Here is a 15,486-nt window from a genome sequence, read left to right as displayed (position 1 = left end):
TGTTCAATCTTTATACTTTGATATATATTAGTGGTCAAAGTCATGCATCAAAGACCATAAAAAGTCAATCGCGCCTTACATTTTGGGAAGGAGAGAGTATCTTACTAATTACTCCAAGGTGCCCATAAGGCACATCATCTCTTACCTTTTCTGGTTCCAATAGGGAATATAAGAATTTTATTGAGTAGCTTGTAGCAAAGTAGAAGTACGAACTAATAACAACAAAATTAGGGCGGACAATTGATGCAATATATAAACCTAAGACAACCCACATATATCACCTCATACTAAGATTGGTACAGCAACAATATTAAATTATTGTCAGGTAATATTTGTTTGAGAAGAGACTCAAAATATCCTATGGACCTGATGCTTGTACAAGTTAAGTTAAAAAAGGCTTATATAAGTATGCAGGCTCAACTTGTTTGGACTACCTAGATAACATATATCTAAATATCCAAACTTCCATCAACGGCATGAAAGCAGTTCAAGCAAACAAAATACAAAAAACACTATTTTATGTCCATTTTAAGTCATGATTCCTTAGTTATGCATCTCACTACAGTTGCACTATATTCAAAAAGAGCCCACTTAATATAGCATGAATTGATGCATTTATTAGTTCGTAACATACGAACCACAGGCATGCATGGTTTACCGCAAAAACATCTGCACATGTCTGCATAAATTGGGAACCAAACAAATTAGTGGGAAGAAATCAAATAGACATGCTTTAGCAAGAGTTTTAGATATGTGATATAACTCTATTAGATTCAAATCCAATAAGAAGAAAACCATTTGACCAGGAAGTCATAAATGAGGAAATGAAATGAATCCAAAATTCTGCCTCTGGATATATCATCAGTGTTTTGGCAGGTTGCAACCTGCAAGTATCAAAGACCACACTAAGGCATATCCCCTTTCTTGCTTCTTTCTTGCATGGAAAATACCCTAGCATGCTGACATGTTAATAACTTAAAGTTATGCGGTTTCGAACCATTCAATTAGTTGACTTGATTAAACAACCAAAATAAGGGATCCTATTTTCTGTTGCAAGAGTCTGATTTAAATTGCAATAAAATTGTTGAGACGATAGATCGTATGTGAAGGAGAACTTATCCGACGTACCCATTCGGCAGTAACGGCGAACCCGGCTACATCAGAACCTCATATGCCTCTTATTCCTTGATGTGCTTCATCATCCCCTGTATCAAAATCGTGAGAACGTTAAGGCATTTCCACAAGCACCTGTCAAGCACTGACAAAAATTATACAAACTGATAGTATTTTTCATAATGTTGCAGAAACACCCACAATAAAAAAATGTTGCAGAAATACCAAGCACATTCCTACAAAAATAGAGATTGATCTGACAGAGGCATCAATCATCACTGTCGTTGTATTCGAGGAGATGGGGTCGTCAAGAAAGAGTAATCTGCTTACAACCACAACAACCCACATGGAGGCGACCTGGAACGGAGACAGAGATGAGCTGCAGTTCCTCCTTTCACTTCCTTGGCCGGGAAGCAGAGGCCGCGATGACTACTTTTATCCACTGAGCAGCATGCCCACCGTGGTTGATCGGCCTAGGCAATAATGCCTACTCCATCTTGAGGCAGCGCCGTCGCAGATCGGAAATTTCAGCCGTCGCACACACGGGGATGGGTGGGCGACGTTGTTGCCCGGTGAAGCGGCCGCGAGCGTTGGTGAAGCGGCTCCGATGCGACCTGCGGCGGCTCCAGCTCCGGGCGGCTTCGGCGCGCGACCGGCGGCGGCTCAAGCTGCGGGCGGCTCTGGCGCGACCTGCAGTGGCTCGACGAAGGGCACGGGACGGAGCGGCTCCGGCGGCGAACGGCGCGGGGCGGGGCGGGGCGGCGAACGGCGCGGGAGGAGGAGGGGGCGACAGGTCGAGGGCGAGAGGTCATGCGGGAGAAAGGTCGGGGCGAGAGGTCGTGTGGGAGAGGGGTCGTGCGGGCGTTTTTTTCTTAACGGCGGCAGGGGCTGGGTTAGCGATGGATGGATTGTTGGCTTGATGCGTGTTTGCAGTGTTAAACACCGAAGGATTAAGGGCCATTAGATTTTGCTCATGGATGGGTGAGATGATTTGGTTCTCCGTCCTCTTTTTTTTTTTATAGGGGTAGTAGATAGTAGATGTGTATTTTTTTCTCAAACAATAGGTGTTTTTTGCCATGTTGATATGTCCGGGAGATCCCTCAATACACTAGTGTTTGGCTTGAGCGGCTCAGCTCCTACAACTCCGTTCCCAGCGCACCTTTCGTCGAGCACCTGGCAATGGCGGCTTCCTCCCCGTCCGCCACCTCTCAGATGCGCCTAAGCCCTCTCCGTCCTTATTAAAGACCACCGCCGCCGCCGCTTTCCTTCTATCCAACTCCCGCAAATCCCTACCTACCCCGCGCGCGTTCGCTCGCTTGCGCCCGAACTGCCCGCATCTCTCGCGGACACAGACCCCCGTTCCGGTCCTTGCCTCTGCCGTTTCGTGGCTAGTGGATGCCCCTGCCCTTCCCCTCCCGCGAATCCAGGTGATTCGCATCACCTTCGCGTCGTCAGGATCCAGTTCGTGCGCAATGTCGGCAGTGGCGCCACCGCTGCGCACTTGGATCGTCGCCGCCTGCTTGTCTGCAACCTGCGTCGCAGACGATGAAAGGAAGCAGCGCAACTACATCGGCGGCGGGCTTTTCGGCACGCGCCGCCAGCCTGCTGCGCGCCGCCGAGGCGGGACACGCTCTGGTGAGGCCATTTCCGTTGCCTTCTCCGCCCTTTCATGGTTTCTTGGTCCTTATCCGAATGTCAACTGTAAAATTGCGGTCGGCTGTAAGCCTGTAACCATGTAGGTCGTATCACAGGGTGTTCGGTCCGGGGTAAACGTCCGGGATTTATAGAGTTTCAGTTGTCAAATTGCTCGTGTGTATTTGGGGTTTCAGGCGAGAGACTATTATTCACTGCCTTGTGCATAATTCTGTATGTGTAAATCTTGTTCTTATATGTGTGATGCATGCTCGAGTGAATAAGTGACTTCACCATGAGTCCGTCATTAAAATAAAAGTATACTTTATCATAAACGTGGGATTTTTATCAGAATTGATTTATACACGAGGAAACTAAGTGGCAATATGGGAATTCGGCGTTGAAGATTGTACTATTAAAAACTGGTGTTTTTGGGGAAAACATATGATTGGAATTATCGCTAATGTGCAACTTCCATGGCCATTTGTTTCATTTCATGCGAATAAACCTTCCAATATTGTTCATCGGTTTTGATTGATTAAAGAAACATAACTTATTAACACTTTTTTGCGAGTGATGCTACTTTTCTTTTTTGTGAGTTTATTTGTAGCATATGCCGAATCAAATTAGTTATCCATCACCTAAATGAGATGCCTTATGGACTGCAGGAGTGCCCATTGCTGTTTCCTTTCATCCTGAAAGAGGAGCTGTGGAAAACAACAAATCTGAAACCAAACAACGGAGGGTAGTTGTCACTGGCATGGGTGTCGTGACTCCGTTAGGCCATGAGCCTGATGAGTTTTACAACAACCTTCTACAGGGTCTCAGTGGAATAAGTGAGATAGAAGCATTTGACTGTTCCAGCTATCCCACGGTATTATTTTATTCTACCTAACTTGAGTGTGGGGTTTATTTTGCAATGTAGCTGAAATATCCTTTGCAGTCTGCTTGACATGCTATCTTTCATACAGAGAATTGCTGGAGAAATCAAATCCTTTTCAACAGATGGTTGGGTTGCACCAAAGTTAGCTAAGCGAATGGATAAGTTCATGCAATATTTGATAGTTGCTGGTAAGAAAGCATTGGAAAATGGTGGAGTCACTGAAGATATCATGAACGAGTTGGACAAATCGAGATGTGGAGTTCTAATTGGATCTGGTATGGGTGGCATGAAGGTCCGGATCTCACAGTGTATATATTTACTTGTAAAGAAGGCAGTGTTTATTACACTGTTTGCCTAATGCTTATGATGCTATTTTAAGCAGGTTTTTAGTGATGCAATTGAAGCATTGAGGGTCTCCTACAGGAAGATGAACCCATTTTGTGTACCTTTTGCAACTACAAACATGGGTTCTGCAATACTTGCGATGGATCTGGTGCATTATATGATCTGGATTATTAGTTTTTTTAATTTTCTCAGTGGTTAATGATTATTAATTTTAAGTTGTATGCCTATGCAGGGCTGGATGGGCCCAAACTACTCTATCTCTACTGCTTGTGCCACTAGTAACTTCTGCATCCTGAGTGCAGCCAATCATATCATGAGGGGGGAAACTGTAAGTAACTTGATTTTTCGTGATATCCTGTGAGGAATGCCCTACTTGTTGACATGTCCTAAACATGCAGGATTTGATGCTGTGTGGTGGTTCTGATGCTCCAATTATACCAATTGGTACGGAAACTCATTATTTGAGATGTCATCATCCCAATTGTTATTGGCTTATTGTTTTGTTTTACTTGAACATCTTGTCTTTGCATGAATATTATGGTGATCATTTCTACTGTTACATGCAGGATTGGGAGGTTTTGTGGCATGTAGAGCTCTTTCACAGAGAAATAGTGATCCAACAAAAGCTTCTCGGCCTTGGGACATGGTTAGTCCTCCAAGATTTGTTTAACATAACCACTACCTAGTAGCCAAATCATATGAATGTACAGTCTATGCTTCATGTTTATACCACTGATACATTTGACTTCATGTTTACTGGCTTGGTGCACATATTTTCGTGGCGGTGATGATTCTGCACTAGTCGCATGCTTGAAATTAGCAGAACATGTACTGTTCTAACAGTTTGTGTTGTCTATTTTTTTTGCAACAGGATCGTGATGGGTTTGTCATGGGAGAAGGGGCTGGTGTGCTTCTTTTGGAAGAACTTGAGCATGCAAAGGTTGTGTTAATGAGATTCCTTAGATATTTTTTGTTCGTGCTTTTTTTCTCCATTTGTGTAGTTCTTCCATGGTGATTTCTTTTCAAATGTCTGAATGGAATTTCCATTCTATAGCAAAGAGGTGCAGAAATATATGCAGAATTTCTGGGTGGAAGCTTTACGTGTGATGCATATCATATGACGGAACCACATCCTGAAGGTGAAAAATATTCTTTAACCTTGTGGTGTATCTATTTTGTGATACTTCCCAACTGAAATTAGAACAATTTGTGTACTAATATTATGTTTATGTAATATCAGGGAAGGGGGTTATTCTTTGTGTTGAAAATGCACTAGCTGATGCAGGAGTAACAAGGCAAGACATTAACTATGTAAATGCCCATGCTACATCTACACAGTTGGGTGATTTGAAGGAATTCCAAGCTCTTTGCCGCTGTTTTGGGCAGAATCCTCAGGCATACCTCCTGATTCAGAAACAATCTTCTCTCTCTTCTTTGGCGTGTAAATTAAACTCAGGAATGATATGCATTTTATGCATTGCAGCTAAGAGTAAACTCAACAAAGTCGATGACTGGCCACTTGCTAGGTGCTGCAGGTGGAATAGAAGCTGTAGCTGTTATACAAGTAGGTCTTACTGCAGTTTTCTTTTTTTATCTGAATATAATATTTCCTGTTAGCTAATCTTATGCTTTTGTTTATGAACTGTCATTTTGGTTCCTGGCTATATTACCTTTGTGCGATTTCTTGAATTCTGAACTCCCATGCGGTTTATGAATACCTATGTTTAAAACTCCATGCATGGAGCCTTTATAATCTAGCAGCGTCATCTCACCCCAAGTCCGTAAATACGAGTCTTCCCCTAAGAGATCCTTTGTTAAGGGTAAGAAATGTTCAAATTAACAGAATATCTTACTACTCTCTCTATTTTCAGGGGGAATACATGCTACTGCTAAGTGGACAGTTCGAGAAATGCCACTACATAGTCTTAAATTTTTTAGCATGCCATTGTTCAGTCACTGAATTCTGAAGAATCCCACTATGTCAAGAACTGGAAAACAGAGCTCTTCTGTTATTCATTCTCCCCCCTTTCCACTCATCCCCAATCCGCCCCACTACCTCCCGCCAGCTTACCTTGCCTTGTGCTGGTGACCAGCTGCGATGGCCCGAGCCCTCCCTGCATCCCACTGATGCCTTTGTGACATTGACCTCTCCACGTAGGGCGAGTACCGTGACTTCCCATGGGAGCGTGTCCTAGAGGTTAGGGTTTATGGTGGATGCTGGTGAGCAACAAGATGCACATATCTGGAGGTGGAGGAGGCCATGGAACACCAAGCTTGGCCATGAATGTGGAGTGGAGAATTGGACTTCCACTCTTAGCTTGGAGATCTTATCCCTAGCTCCGTTGCTGGGATGGGAAGCAATGGAAGTGGCGAGGAATGGGAACAAATGGGGGATGTGGAAGGAAGAAGCATAACATGATGCCATCCTTCAAGTTTCTGTAACGTAATAATTGCTTATTTAAATATCAAGTTTGGTAGTGGCATTTCTCAAAAGTGGAATATATCTAAATTCTCCCGTCCCTTTTATAGGGCACCCATGTATTCCAGATTTAGTATACTTTGCAATGTTTTACCAGCAATCAGTTTAATAGGAGTAGTATATAAGGCGAGAAAAGTAGCAGTGTCGGCTTTGTATTTGGTGTATTCATATGAGCATGTTATGCAAAATTAACAAGTGACAGTAAATGAAATCTACAGCCTAGAGTTTAATTTGGTGGACTGTTAAGGTACGTTGTTTTAGTGAGTTGCGGCAACCCCAAAACGCAGGGATGCCTAGGTGCCTAGTCTAGAGTTTGAAGGTGCAAACAATCATAATTAAGCATGCTTCATATGTCACGAAAAGATAAATATTTATGTAGTACATGGCTGGAGATTAGGAGGTATATCAGCACAATATCATTCCAAATTAAGCAATTTCTCTAGAGGGAGCAACATATTAAGAAGAGGGGTTACCGAGAAAAACACAAAACAAGCAAACATGCAAAAATACGGTGCAACAGAGCAAGAGGCAGCAATATATAGAAGAGATCAAGAGCAGATCAAATCATAGGGAGGAGAGAGAAGGAAACTAACCTGAGCTGAGCTGATCTCAAAGTTTTGCGGAGGCGGCAGGATGAGAAGGCAACTAAGATTTGGATGTTGGCAAGCCTGCTAGAATGCTGGCAGGTGGTCTCTTTCTCCCGACAGTGGCACTGGTGGCTTTCTCACTCACCTGCAGCCTAACTCAAAACTCATCAAGTGCCATATCTGTTTTTTTCTCTCCTCACTCATGTGGTACCTGCCCCCTTAATTTTTTTGCTTCCAATCATGGTCATGGTGTTGCCAGGCACTCAACTCGTTGTGCATAACTCCCGCTAAGCTGTCACGACTTTAGCAATGCAGAAGCCACACACTGAAGAATTGGTCCATTTTGATGTGGATAATTATCGAGCTAGGACACATACAGATTGAGCTGAGGTGGCATGTGTTGCCTGTGTGCTGGAGTGAGCAGGGACCATGTTAAAGCCTATTATGAGATTCCATTAAAAGGCATCTCTAACTCCTGTTCCAAATGATCGGAAAAGTGAATTATAATTGTTCTGAAATCTCATCCTGAACTCTCATCTCAATTTCGTTGTTCTTCGGGACATCACAATTTAGTATTTATAGTAAGGTCTTGATCTAGCGGTGCTCCACAATCTCTCGATTGACCGGTAACAGCGACCAACTGGTTGAGAGATTGCTCTATGGCTTAATCTCCTGTAAAACTGAAGTTGGCGTTCGACTGATTTGGAGGGAGCTGCGCTGGCACACAATTCCAAGCTGTCCGCTCAAACTCGAATTGTTGTGGAGAAGATGGAAGTGTGGTCACCTTGTTGAAAGTGGTCACCGAGGAAGTGGAATCCATCTCTGCCAATGTCGATTCCAACGACAGGGATTCACGAAAATCACGAAGCAGGTGGACGACCGGCAAGGACCCTGACATCGTCAAGCAGGCCCAAGTGACGCCTGCGGTGGTGACTTTGCCATGCCCATGATTTCTGCCGTACACCGACAAGGCACCATTGCTCGCCAAGAACGGTCCTCCCCTGCTCCAGCGTCGGCAGTACGCCCTGTCCGATGAGCGGGATCACGTGGGGGGGGGGGGGTTATTGGATCTGCCAGCTGCCGATTCTGTTCCATATGGCCAGTTTCGTTTGAAGCCACCCAAACACTGGTTCCCCACCTTCAAAGGTGAGTTTCCCCTTCTCTAGGTTGATCCCTGCTATAACTATTTTGAGATGTACAACGTTCCTGGGCATCATTGGGATGCGGCATTGTGGCAGCAATTGTACAAACGACTGCATCGCCGCATCCACTGGGACACGACCATTGCGGTGGTTGTTGCTGAGTTCGGTGGCGATGAGTTTGATGACCAAATGTCCAAGATCTTGCAGCTGAAGCAGACCGGCATGGTGGTCGAGTATAAGTTGGCGTATGTTAGAAATAGACTGAAGTAGAGGAGCAAGAATAGAGCTGGGGCTGAACACAGGAAAGTGGTTTTCTGAAGCTGTAGCTAGTATTGCTGCGTGAGGACTATTTGTAGTAAATAGGCATGTCGGTTGTTGAAGTGTATATGTGGATTGCCTAGCCCTTTCCATCAGTTCGAATTTTGGTTGTACTGGCTAGTGCATGAAACTTAACATGGTATCAAGGCCTAAGGTCTTGAGTTCAAGTCTGGGCTTCGCAATTTATCCAAAAATTGTTGTTACCCCCCTCTATGTCCATGTATAAGCCTCTTGAGCCATACCTAGTCTATTCACGTGTTGACTTCCCGCATCAAACGTGAGAGGGGGTGTTGAAGTGTATGTGTGGATTGCCTAGCCCTTTCCGCCAGTTCAGACTTTTTGGTTGCGTTGACTAATGCATGAAGCTTAACATGGTATTAGGGCCTAAGGTCTTGAGTTCAAGTCCTGGCTTTCGCAATTTATTCAAAAATTGTTGTTACCCCTGTCCATCTATAGGCCTCCTGAGCCATATCTCTGAGTCTATTCACATGTTGACTTCCCGGGTCACACGTGAGAAGGGGTGTTGAAGTGTATATGTGGATTGCCTAGCCCTTTCCACCAGTTCAGACTTTTTGGTTGCATTGGCTAGTGCATGAAGCTTAACATGGTATCAGGGCCTAAGGTCTTGAGTTCAAGTCCTGGCTTACGCAATTTATTCAAAAATGGTTGTTGCCCCCTATGTGTTGGTTATCTAGCAAGTATATGCCTCTTGAGCCATACATCTGAGTCAGTTCACGTGTTGACTTCCCGCGTCACACGTGAGAGGGGGTCTTGAAGTGTATATATGGATTGCCTAGCCCTTTCCATTAGTTTGGACTTTTGATTGCGTTGGCTAGTGCATGAAGCTTGTCATGGTATCAGGGCCTAAGGTCTTGAGTTCAAGTCCCGGCTTTTGCTATTTATCCAACATAGTGACAATGGGATCTTGCAGTATATCATAATTTGGGTCTATCCAACACCATTGTTCTGCCAACAATGTGTTTCCATTATTGCCGTCATCTTGTCTTAATTGGCCTGCGCCCTGGTCTAGATTGCTGATGTATTTACATACTCCAACGCGAGAAAATGGGTTACATACTCCAACGCAAGAAAATGGGTGTCCTACTCCTACAAACTTTTCCTTGATTTCCTTGCTTTCCTTCATGCTACCAGTATCATTGAGGGCCCTTTCGATTGATTAATAGAGCGTTTATTGCATGCGATTAATTAGGCATAGTTATATGAAAAAAATCCTCTCTTAATTTCCTTAGTCAGTTAGTCTTCTTGAAAAAAATCATTCATTAATCCGCAAGCTGTAAGTTGTGTGCCCAATTTTGTGAGAAAAGCAGGACAATGGGAAGTGACAATACCACAACACACGGGCGACAATAGATCAAGATCGTGAGGCTTGCTATCCATGTACTATGAGTTAAAAAAAGATATCAATCTACTATGCATGCATGGTGCTGCCTCGGGTCGGAGCAGATCGAAGTCGGAGGAAGGCTGGATTGCCGGAGATAGCCTGTCGCACTGTCTGGCACGAGACCACACTGACTTGCCGGGAGGCTAGATTGTATTGTTAGGGCACAAGTAGAATTACAGAAGAGAAGGTATGTCTCTAATCTCTACTTGTATAGGTAGTCTTTGGCCTAGGAAATTTTATCATGATGGTTGATTAAAAGTATGAATGATTATCGACATGCATGGCCTCTGTGTCATTACAATTGGACACTAATAATTGATTTATGAGTATTGTTAATGGATATAGATCATTGTGGTTATTAATTTTTATATTTGGGGACTTGCCGGTAATTGCTATAGAGAGGAATAGACTAATCCGTAAGGTAAGGGCAATACAGAATACAATATAACATCTAAATGGATGACAACGTGGGTGATGAATGGCATTTAAATTCGGAAATTGCTTTTGGAGGCCGAGCTCCATGGAGGCCTCCAAATGCAAAATTCAGAATTCATGAAAAATCATATTTTTACATGTAAAAAAATTTGGAAAAAATACAGAGACAGATGAAGGCATAATGCACAAGTGGGTAAATTTTCAGGACGAAATACGTTCAAATGAGGGTTGTGCAAAAGACAAATCTGAGGCTTTTTAGCACATGATACTGTTCATCCTCCAAGACCATGAATTTGTCTTTTTTGTACAGGTCACATTTCAACGTATTTCATCCTGAAATTTTACATACATACGCCTCACATCCTTGTTTATTTGTACAAAAAATTTCAGATTTTTTAAAAGCCAAATTTTTGAATTTTGACTTTTTTTAAAAGAGGCCGAGATCCAAAATGTCATTCTCCACTTAAATCATCCATTAGTCTTGACCAGGTACCAATTTTTACTATAGCTAATTAGGATAAGAAATTAGGATAAACTTAATAATAAAGCTAATGCACATATAAGTAAAGAAGAGACTTATAAGAGAAAAATATTGTAGTATTTCTGATTCAAAATATTTTTTTGCAATACTTAATTATGTTTATGTTAAGGGCCCTTAGGTTTAGTTCTGCTTCGGGCCCTTGAAATCTCAGGACCGGCCCTGATTATGGACTCCCATGTTAAGTTCGGTCTACCCGGCCTCTCTTGACATTATCAGAATGCTTTAGCCGTCCACTATGCACTGGCGCTTCTGGAGGCCTTGAATATGCCCAAACCATCTTAGACGATGTTGGACAAGCTTCTCTTCAATCGGTGCTACCCCTCGTATATCATTATTCCAGACTCGGTCCTTGTGTGGCCACACATCCATCTCAACATGCACATCTCCGCCGCACCTAACTATTGAACATGTCGCTTTTTAGTCGGCTAGCACTCAGTGCCATACAACATTGCGGGTCGAACCGTTGTCCTATAGAACCTGCCTTTTAGCTTTTGTGGCACTCTCTTTGTCACAGAGAATGCCAGAAGCTTTGGCGCCACTTCATCCATCCGGCTTTGATTCGATGGTTCACATCTTCATTGATATCCCCATCCTTCTACAACATTGACCTCAAATAATGAAAGGTGTCCTTCTAAAGCACCACCCACCCATCAAGGCTAACCTCCTCCTCCTCGTGCCTAGTAGTACTGAAACGGCATCTCATGTACTCGGTTTTTGTTCTACTAAGTCTAAAACCTTTCGATTTCAAGTTTTGTCTCCATAGCTCTAACTTCCCACTGACCCCTGTCCGACTATCATCGACTAGCACCACATCATCCGCAAAGAGCATACACCATGGGATATCTCCTTGTATATTCCTTGTGACCTCATCCATCACCAAAGCAAAAAAGATAAGGGCTCAAAGCTAACCCCTGGTGCAGTCCTATTTTAATCGGGAAGTCATCAGTGTCACGATCAGTTGTTCGAACACTTGTCACAACATTATCGTACATGTCCTTGATGAGGGTAATGTACTTTGCTGGGACTTTGTGTTTCTCCAAGGCCCGCCACATGACATTCCGCAGTATCTTGTTGTAGCCTTCTCCAAGTCAATGAACACCATATGCAGGTCCTTCTTTTGCTCCTTATATCTCTCCATGAGTTGTCGTACCAAGATAATGCCTTCCATGGTAGACCTCCCAGGCATGAAACCAAACTGATTTTTTGTCACACTTGTCATTCTTCTTATGTGGGGTGCTCAATGACTCTCTCATAGCTTCATTGTATGGCTCATCAGCTGAATTCCACGGTAATTAGTAGTTAGTACAAAGTTGAGACACTTGTTTTGGGACGGAAGGAGTACAACTCTGAATATCCCCTTCTTGAAGATTGGTACTAATATACTCCGTTCCATTCTTCTGGCATCTTTTTGCCCAAAAAATGAGGTTTTAAAGCTTAGTTAGCCATACTATAGCTATGTCTCCGAGGCCTCTCCACACCTCAATGGGGATACAACCAGGGCCCATCGCCTTGCGTCCTTTCATCCTTTTTAAGGCCTCCTTGACCTTAGACTCATGGATTCGCCGCACAACACGCCTACTGGTTACATAGTTCAAAAAAGCACTAGGCGTTAATTGTGCGTTTTGCCACCGCCTTGCACTTTACAGACCAAAGCGCATGCTTATGCGCAGATTAAGTGTAGTTATGCGCAATGCGTTTTGCCAACGCCTAGAGCCTGGGCGCGCTTAAGCGCTCGCTTAGGCGCGCCTTTTTTAACTATGGCTAGTATCATTAGAGGAGTCGTCCAGTTCAATGGTAGAGCTCTCATTCTCCCATTGAACAGCTTGACGAAGTACTCCTGCCATCTATGCTTAATATCCTCGCCCTTCACCAGGAGTTGGTCTACTCTGTCCTTGATGCATTTGAGTTGGTCAACATCCCTTGTCTTCCTCTCTCAAATCTTGGCCATCTTATATGTCGGCGTACGACAATCTATGGGACCAGAGAGCCCCTTATGTTCGGTGAGGGCTCACAACACACAAAGAGCAGTAACAACCATGAAAGCACTCGAGCGTTTACCCAGCTTTGGGCCACTGTGAAGTTAAAACCATACTCCTGCTTAGTGGATTATGTGCATATGAGCCCTGTGATTACAGAGAGCGCGACCTTGTTGGCAAGGAGCTCGGGAGGTGCTGCTAAGCTACTGCAAATGGGCAGGGTTTCGACCTTTGTAAAGGTTGCCATGGCCTTGCTTTTATAGATGAAAGGGGTCACCACAATGGCAAAATAGTAATTACAGAGGGTAAATAGTGGCTACAGTGCTATCATACCTAACACTGACGCTGTAGGACAAACGCATTAAATGTGCCGTGATGTGTCATGCTGGGACAAATATTGGCAAGGGAGTGCCACTCCACCTGTATCGTCAGCCCATCTACCTTTTATTACCGCGACATGCCCTTTGGACGGGTGTCAATAAAGTTGATCTTCAGACGGTGGATGGACACGTGCCCCGACAAGCTTCACCTAACCGCCTGGTCGCTCGCCACCTGTCGGCAAGATCTTGAAAGGTAGGTGCGGTAGAGCGGTGGAAGAGGTTTGGGCTTGATGGTGCGGAGCTTGCCAGCGATGTGGAGAATGCCTTGTCGTAAAGGTTGCTTCTTGGCAGCCCGAGTCTTGATCTTCAGTACTTCCTTTAGTACTTCTTGATGACCTACCTCAAGGTCTTCTCCATGGTTTTATCTACCATGTCTTGAGTGCTTTGTGATGGAACTATCTTTCGTCAAGCCCTTCTCGGCAAGGAGGCTACAACTGTCTGTGCGTAGTCAAGGGTATGAACACCTATGTTCAATACACCGACATTATAGATGTCCCTTTCGCCTTCCTTCGTGTCTAACCGCTTGTAGAGGTCCTCATACGCCCGACCCCTTGCTTCACTCACAACTCGTTTTGTGGCCTTCTTTGCCATCTTGTACTTTTCTATGTTGTCTGCACTCCTATCCAGGTACAGGCGTCTCAAACAATCTTTCTTCTCCCTAATAGCATTCTGGACATCATTATTCCACCACCAGGTATCTTTAACTTCGCTTCTACTTCCCCTGTACACTCCAAACTCCTCTGATCCCACCTTATGAATGCAAGTCGCTATCTTCGTCCACATATTGTTTGCATCACCTCCTTCCTCCCAAGGGCCCTCCTTAATGACCCTCTCCTTGAACGCCTGAGCTACCTCCCCCTTGAGCTTCCACCACTTCGTTCGAGCGTCTTTGGTACGCTTATCCCGCTGGACACGAATCCGAAAGCGAGAGTTAGCCACCACAAGCTTATGCTGAGGGAAAACACTCTTTCCAGGTATCACCTTACAATCTAGGCACGCACGCTTGTCTTCTCTTCTCGAGAGGATGAAATCAATCTGGCTAGAGTGTTGACCACTATTAAAAGTCACTAGATGTGATTCTCTCTTTTTAAAGAGGGTATTAGCTACGATCATGTCATAGGCTAGAGCAAAGCTTAAGACATCTTCTTCTTGATTCCTGATGCCATAGCCAAAGCCCCATGCACCCCTTCAAAACCTGTGTTAGATGTACCCATGTGGCCATTGAGGTCTCCTATGAAGAGCTTCTCGCCAATCGGTACACTCCTAACCATGTCATCCAGGCCTTCCCAGAACTCCCTCTTGGTGTTCTCATTGTGGCCTACTTGCGGGGCATACGCGCTGATAACATTGAGAACTAAGGCCCCAACTACCATTTGGACCAGTATAATCCGGTCCCCATGTCTCTTGACGTCTACCACTCCATACTTGAGGCTCGTTTTGATCAAGATGCCTACTCCATTTCTGTTCGCGGGCGTCCCTGTGTAATCATGCAAATGTTAATATCATACTTCATGATTGTATTCTTCATCATGTATCCTTTGTTTCTATGCAGGCTATAAGAACTGGTTGGATCCATCCGAATATCAATCTAGACAATCCGGACAAAAATGTGGTAATCTTTTGTTGACACACAAGTCTTTTTTTCTCTTGCATGAGTCTTATAGCACTTAACATCAGATTGAGCCAATGCTGGTATAAAGAATAGTTATGCGAGGCCAGTTATGATTTTTTTTTTCTGCTGTGCTATTGTTTACTGAAGAAGTTTGAAATGAAAAGAAAAAACTAGTGAATCTAATGAGCAGTGGTTCGTTTAACAGGATGCCATAATTTTGCTCCTAGTGTGTTCAACCCCTCGAGAACTCTTTATTGCAACCTTGAACAATTGCCCTGAGCTCAGATTTTAACCTCCTAAGTTCCTCTGGGTAAGCTGCCAGAAGTCTTCATATGAATCCAAATCCTGGGTCAGGTGGATTTGACTTCCTCTGGGTAAGCTGCCATATCAGTTAAGTGAGCCGTCGCAGCATTGCCAGATTCATTGCTGACACATCATCACCGCCACCTGTTGGAACAACAAGGTGAAAGCACTGGAGTTTGTCATCTCTCGCTCAAGCTACTGCATGCTTCTGTGGATCTCACTTCTCCCTGCGGAACCTCTACTCCCTCACGCCACCCGGGGTTGCATGCAGAGCCCTACCCCCGTTCCATTGCTGTGCTGAATCTCTCTCTCTCTCTCTCTCTCTCTCTCTCTCTCCC

The 15,486-nt window shown here is 44.2% G+C and overlaps 1 protein-coding gene across 2 annotated transcripts in view; it reads left to right on the top strand.

The window, feature by feature from the left end:
* The first annotated feature begins 2,217 nt into the window (after window positions 1–2,217).
* Window positions 2,218–15,486, top strand: part of LOC119285972 (3-oxoacyl-[acyl-carrier-protein] synthase II, chloroplastic-like) — a 14,459-nt gene continuing 1,190 nt past the window's right edge. The window contains exons 1-13 of one of the 2 annotated variants that reach the window (XR_005140091.1): window positions 2,586–2,748; window positions 3,414–3,619; window positions 3,717–3,920; window positions 4,011–4,121; window positions 4,206–4,301; window positions 4,372–4,417; window positions 4,540–4,619; window positions 4,845–4,913; window positions 5,028–5,112; window positions 5,214–5,368; window positions 5,457–5,537; window positions 9,825–10,088; window positions 14,786–14,845. Coding sequence is in view for 1 of the 2 variants with exons in the window: in XM_037565317.1 (XP_037421214.1) it covers window positions 2,586–2,748; window positions 3,414–3,619; window positions 3,717–3,920; window positions 4,011–4,121; window positions 4,206–4,301; window positions 4,372–4,417; window positions 4,540–4,619; window positions 4,845–4,913; window positions 5,028–5,112; window positions 5,214–5,368; window positions 5,457–5,537; window positions 14,786–14,845 (1,356 nt within the window). In the remaining variant the exon portion in view is untranslated. Of the gene's footprint in view, window positions 2,749–3,413; window positions 3,620–3,716; window positions 3,921–4,010; window positions 4,122–4,205; window positions 4,302–4,371; window positions 4,418–4,539; window positions 4,620–4,844; window positions 4,914–5,027; window positions 5,113–5,213; window positions 5,369–5,456; window positions 5,538–9,824; window positions 10,089–14,785; window positions 14,846–15,486 lie in introns of both variants that reach the window. The other variant, XM_037565317.1, reaches the window with a different exon arrangement.

The sequence above is a fragment of the Triticum dicoccoides genome, chromosome 4A, assembly GCF_002162155.2.
Source record: "Triticum dicoccoides isolate Atlit2015 ecotype Zavitan chromosome 4A, WEW_v2.0, whole genome shotgun sequence".
Classification (NCBI taxonomy): domain Eukaryota; kingdom Viridiplantae; phylum Streptophyta; class Magnoliopsida; order Poales; family Poaceae; genus Triticum; species Triticum dicoccoides.
Note: the sequence above shows the minus strand (reverse complement) of the source record. Positions and strands in the feature narration are given on the sequence as shown.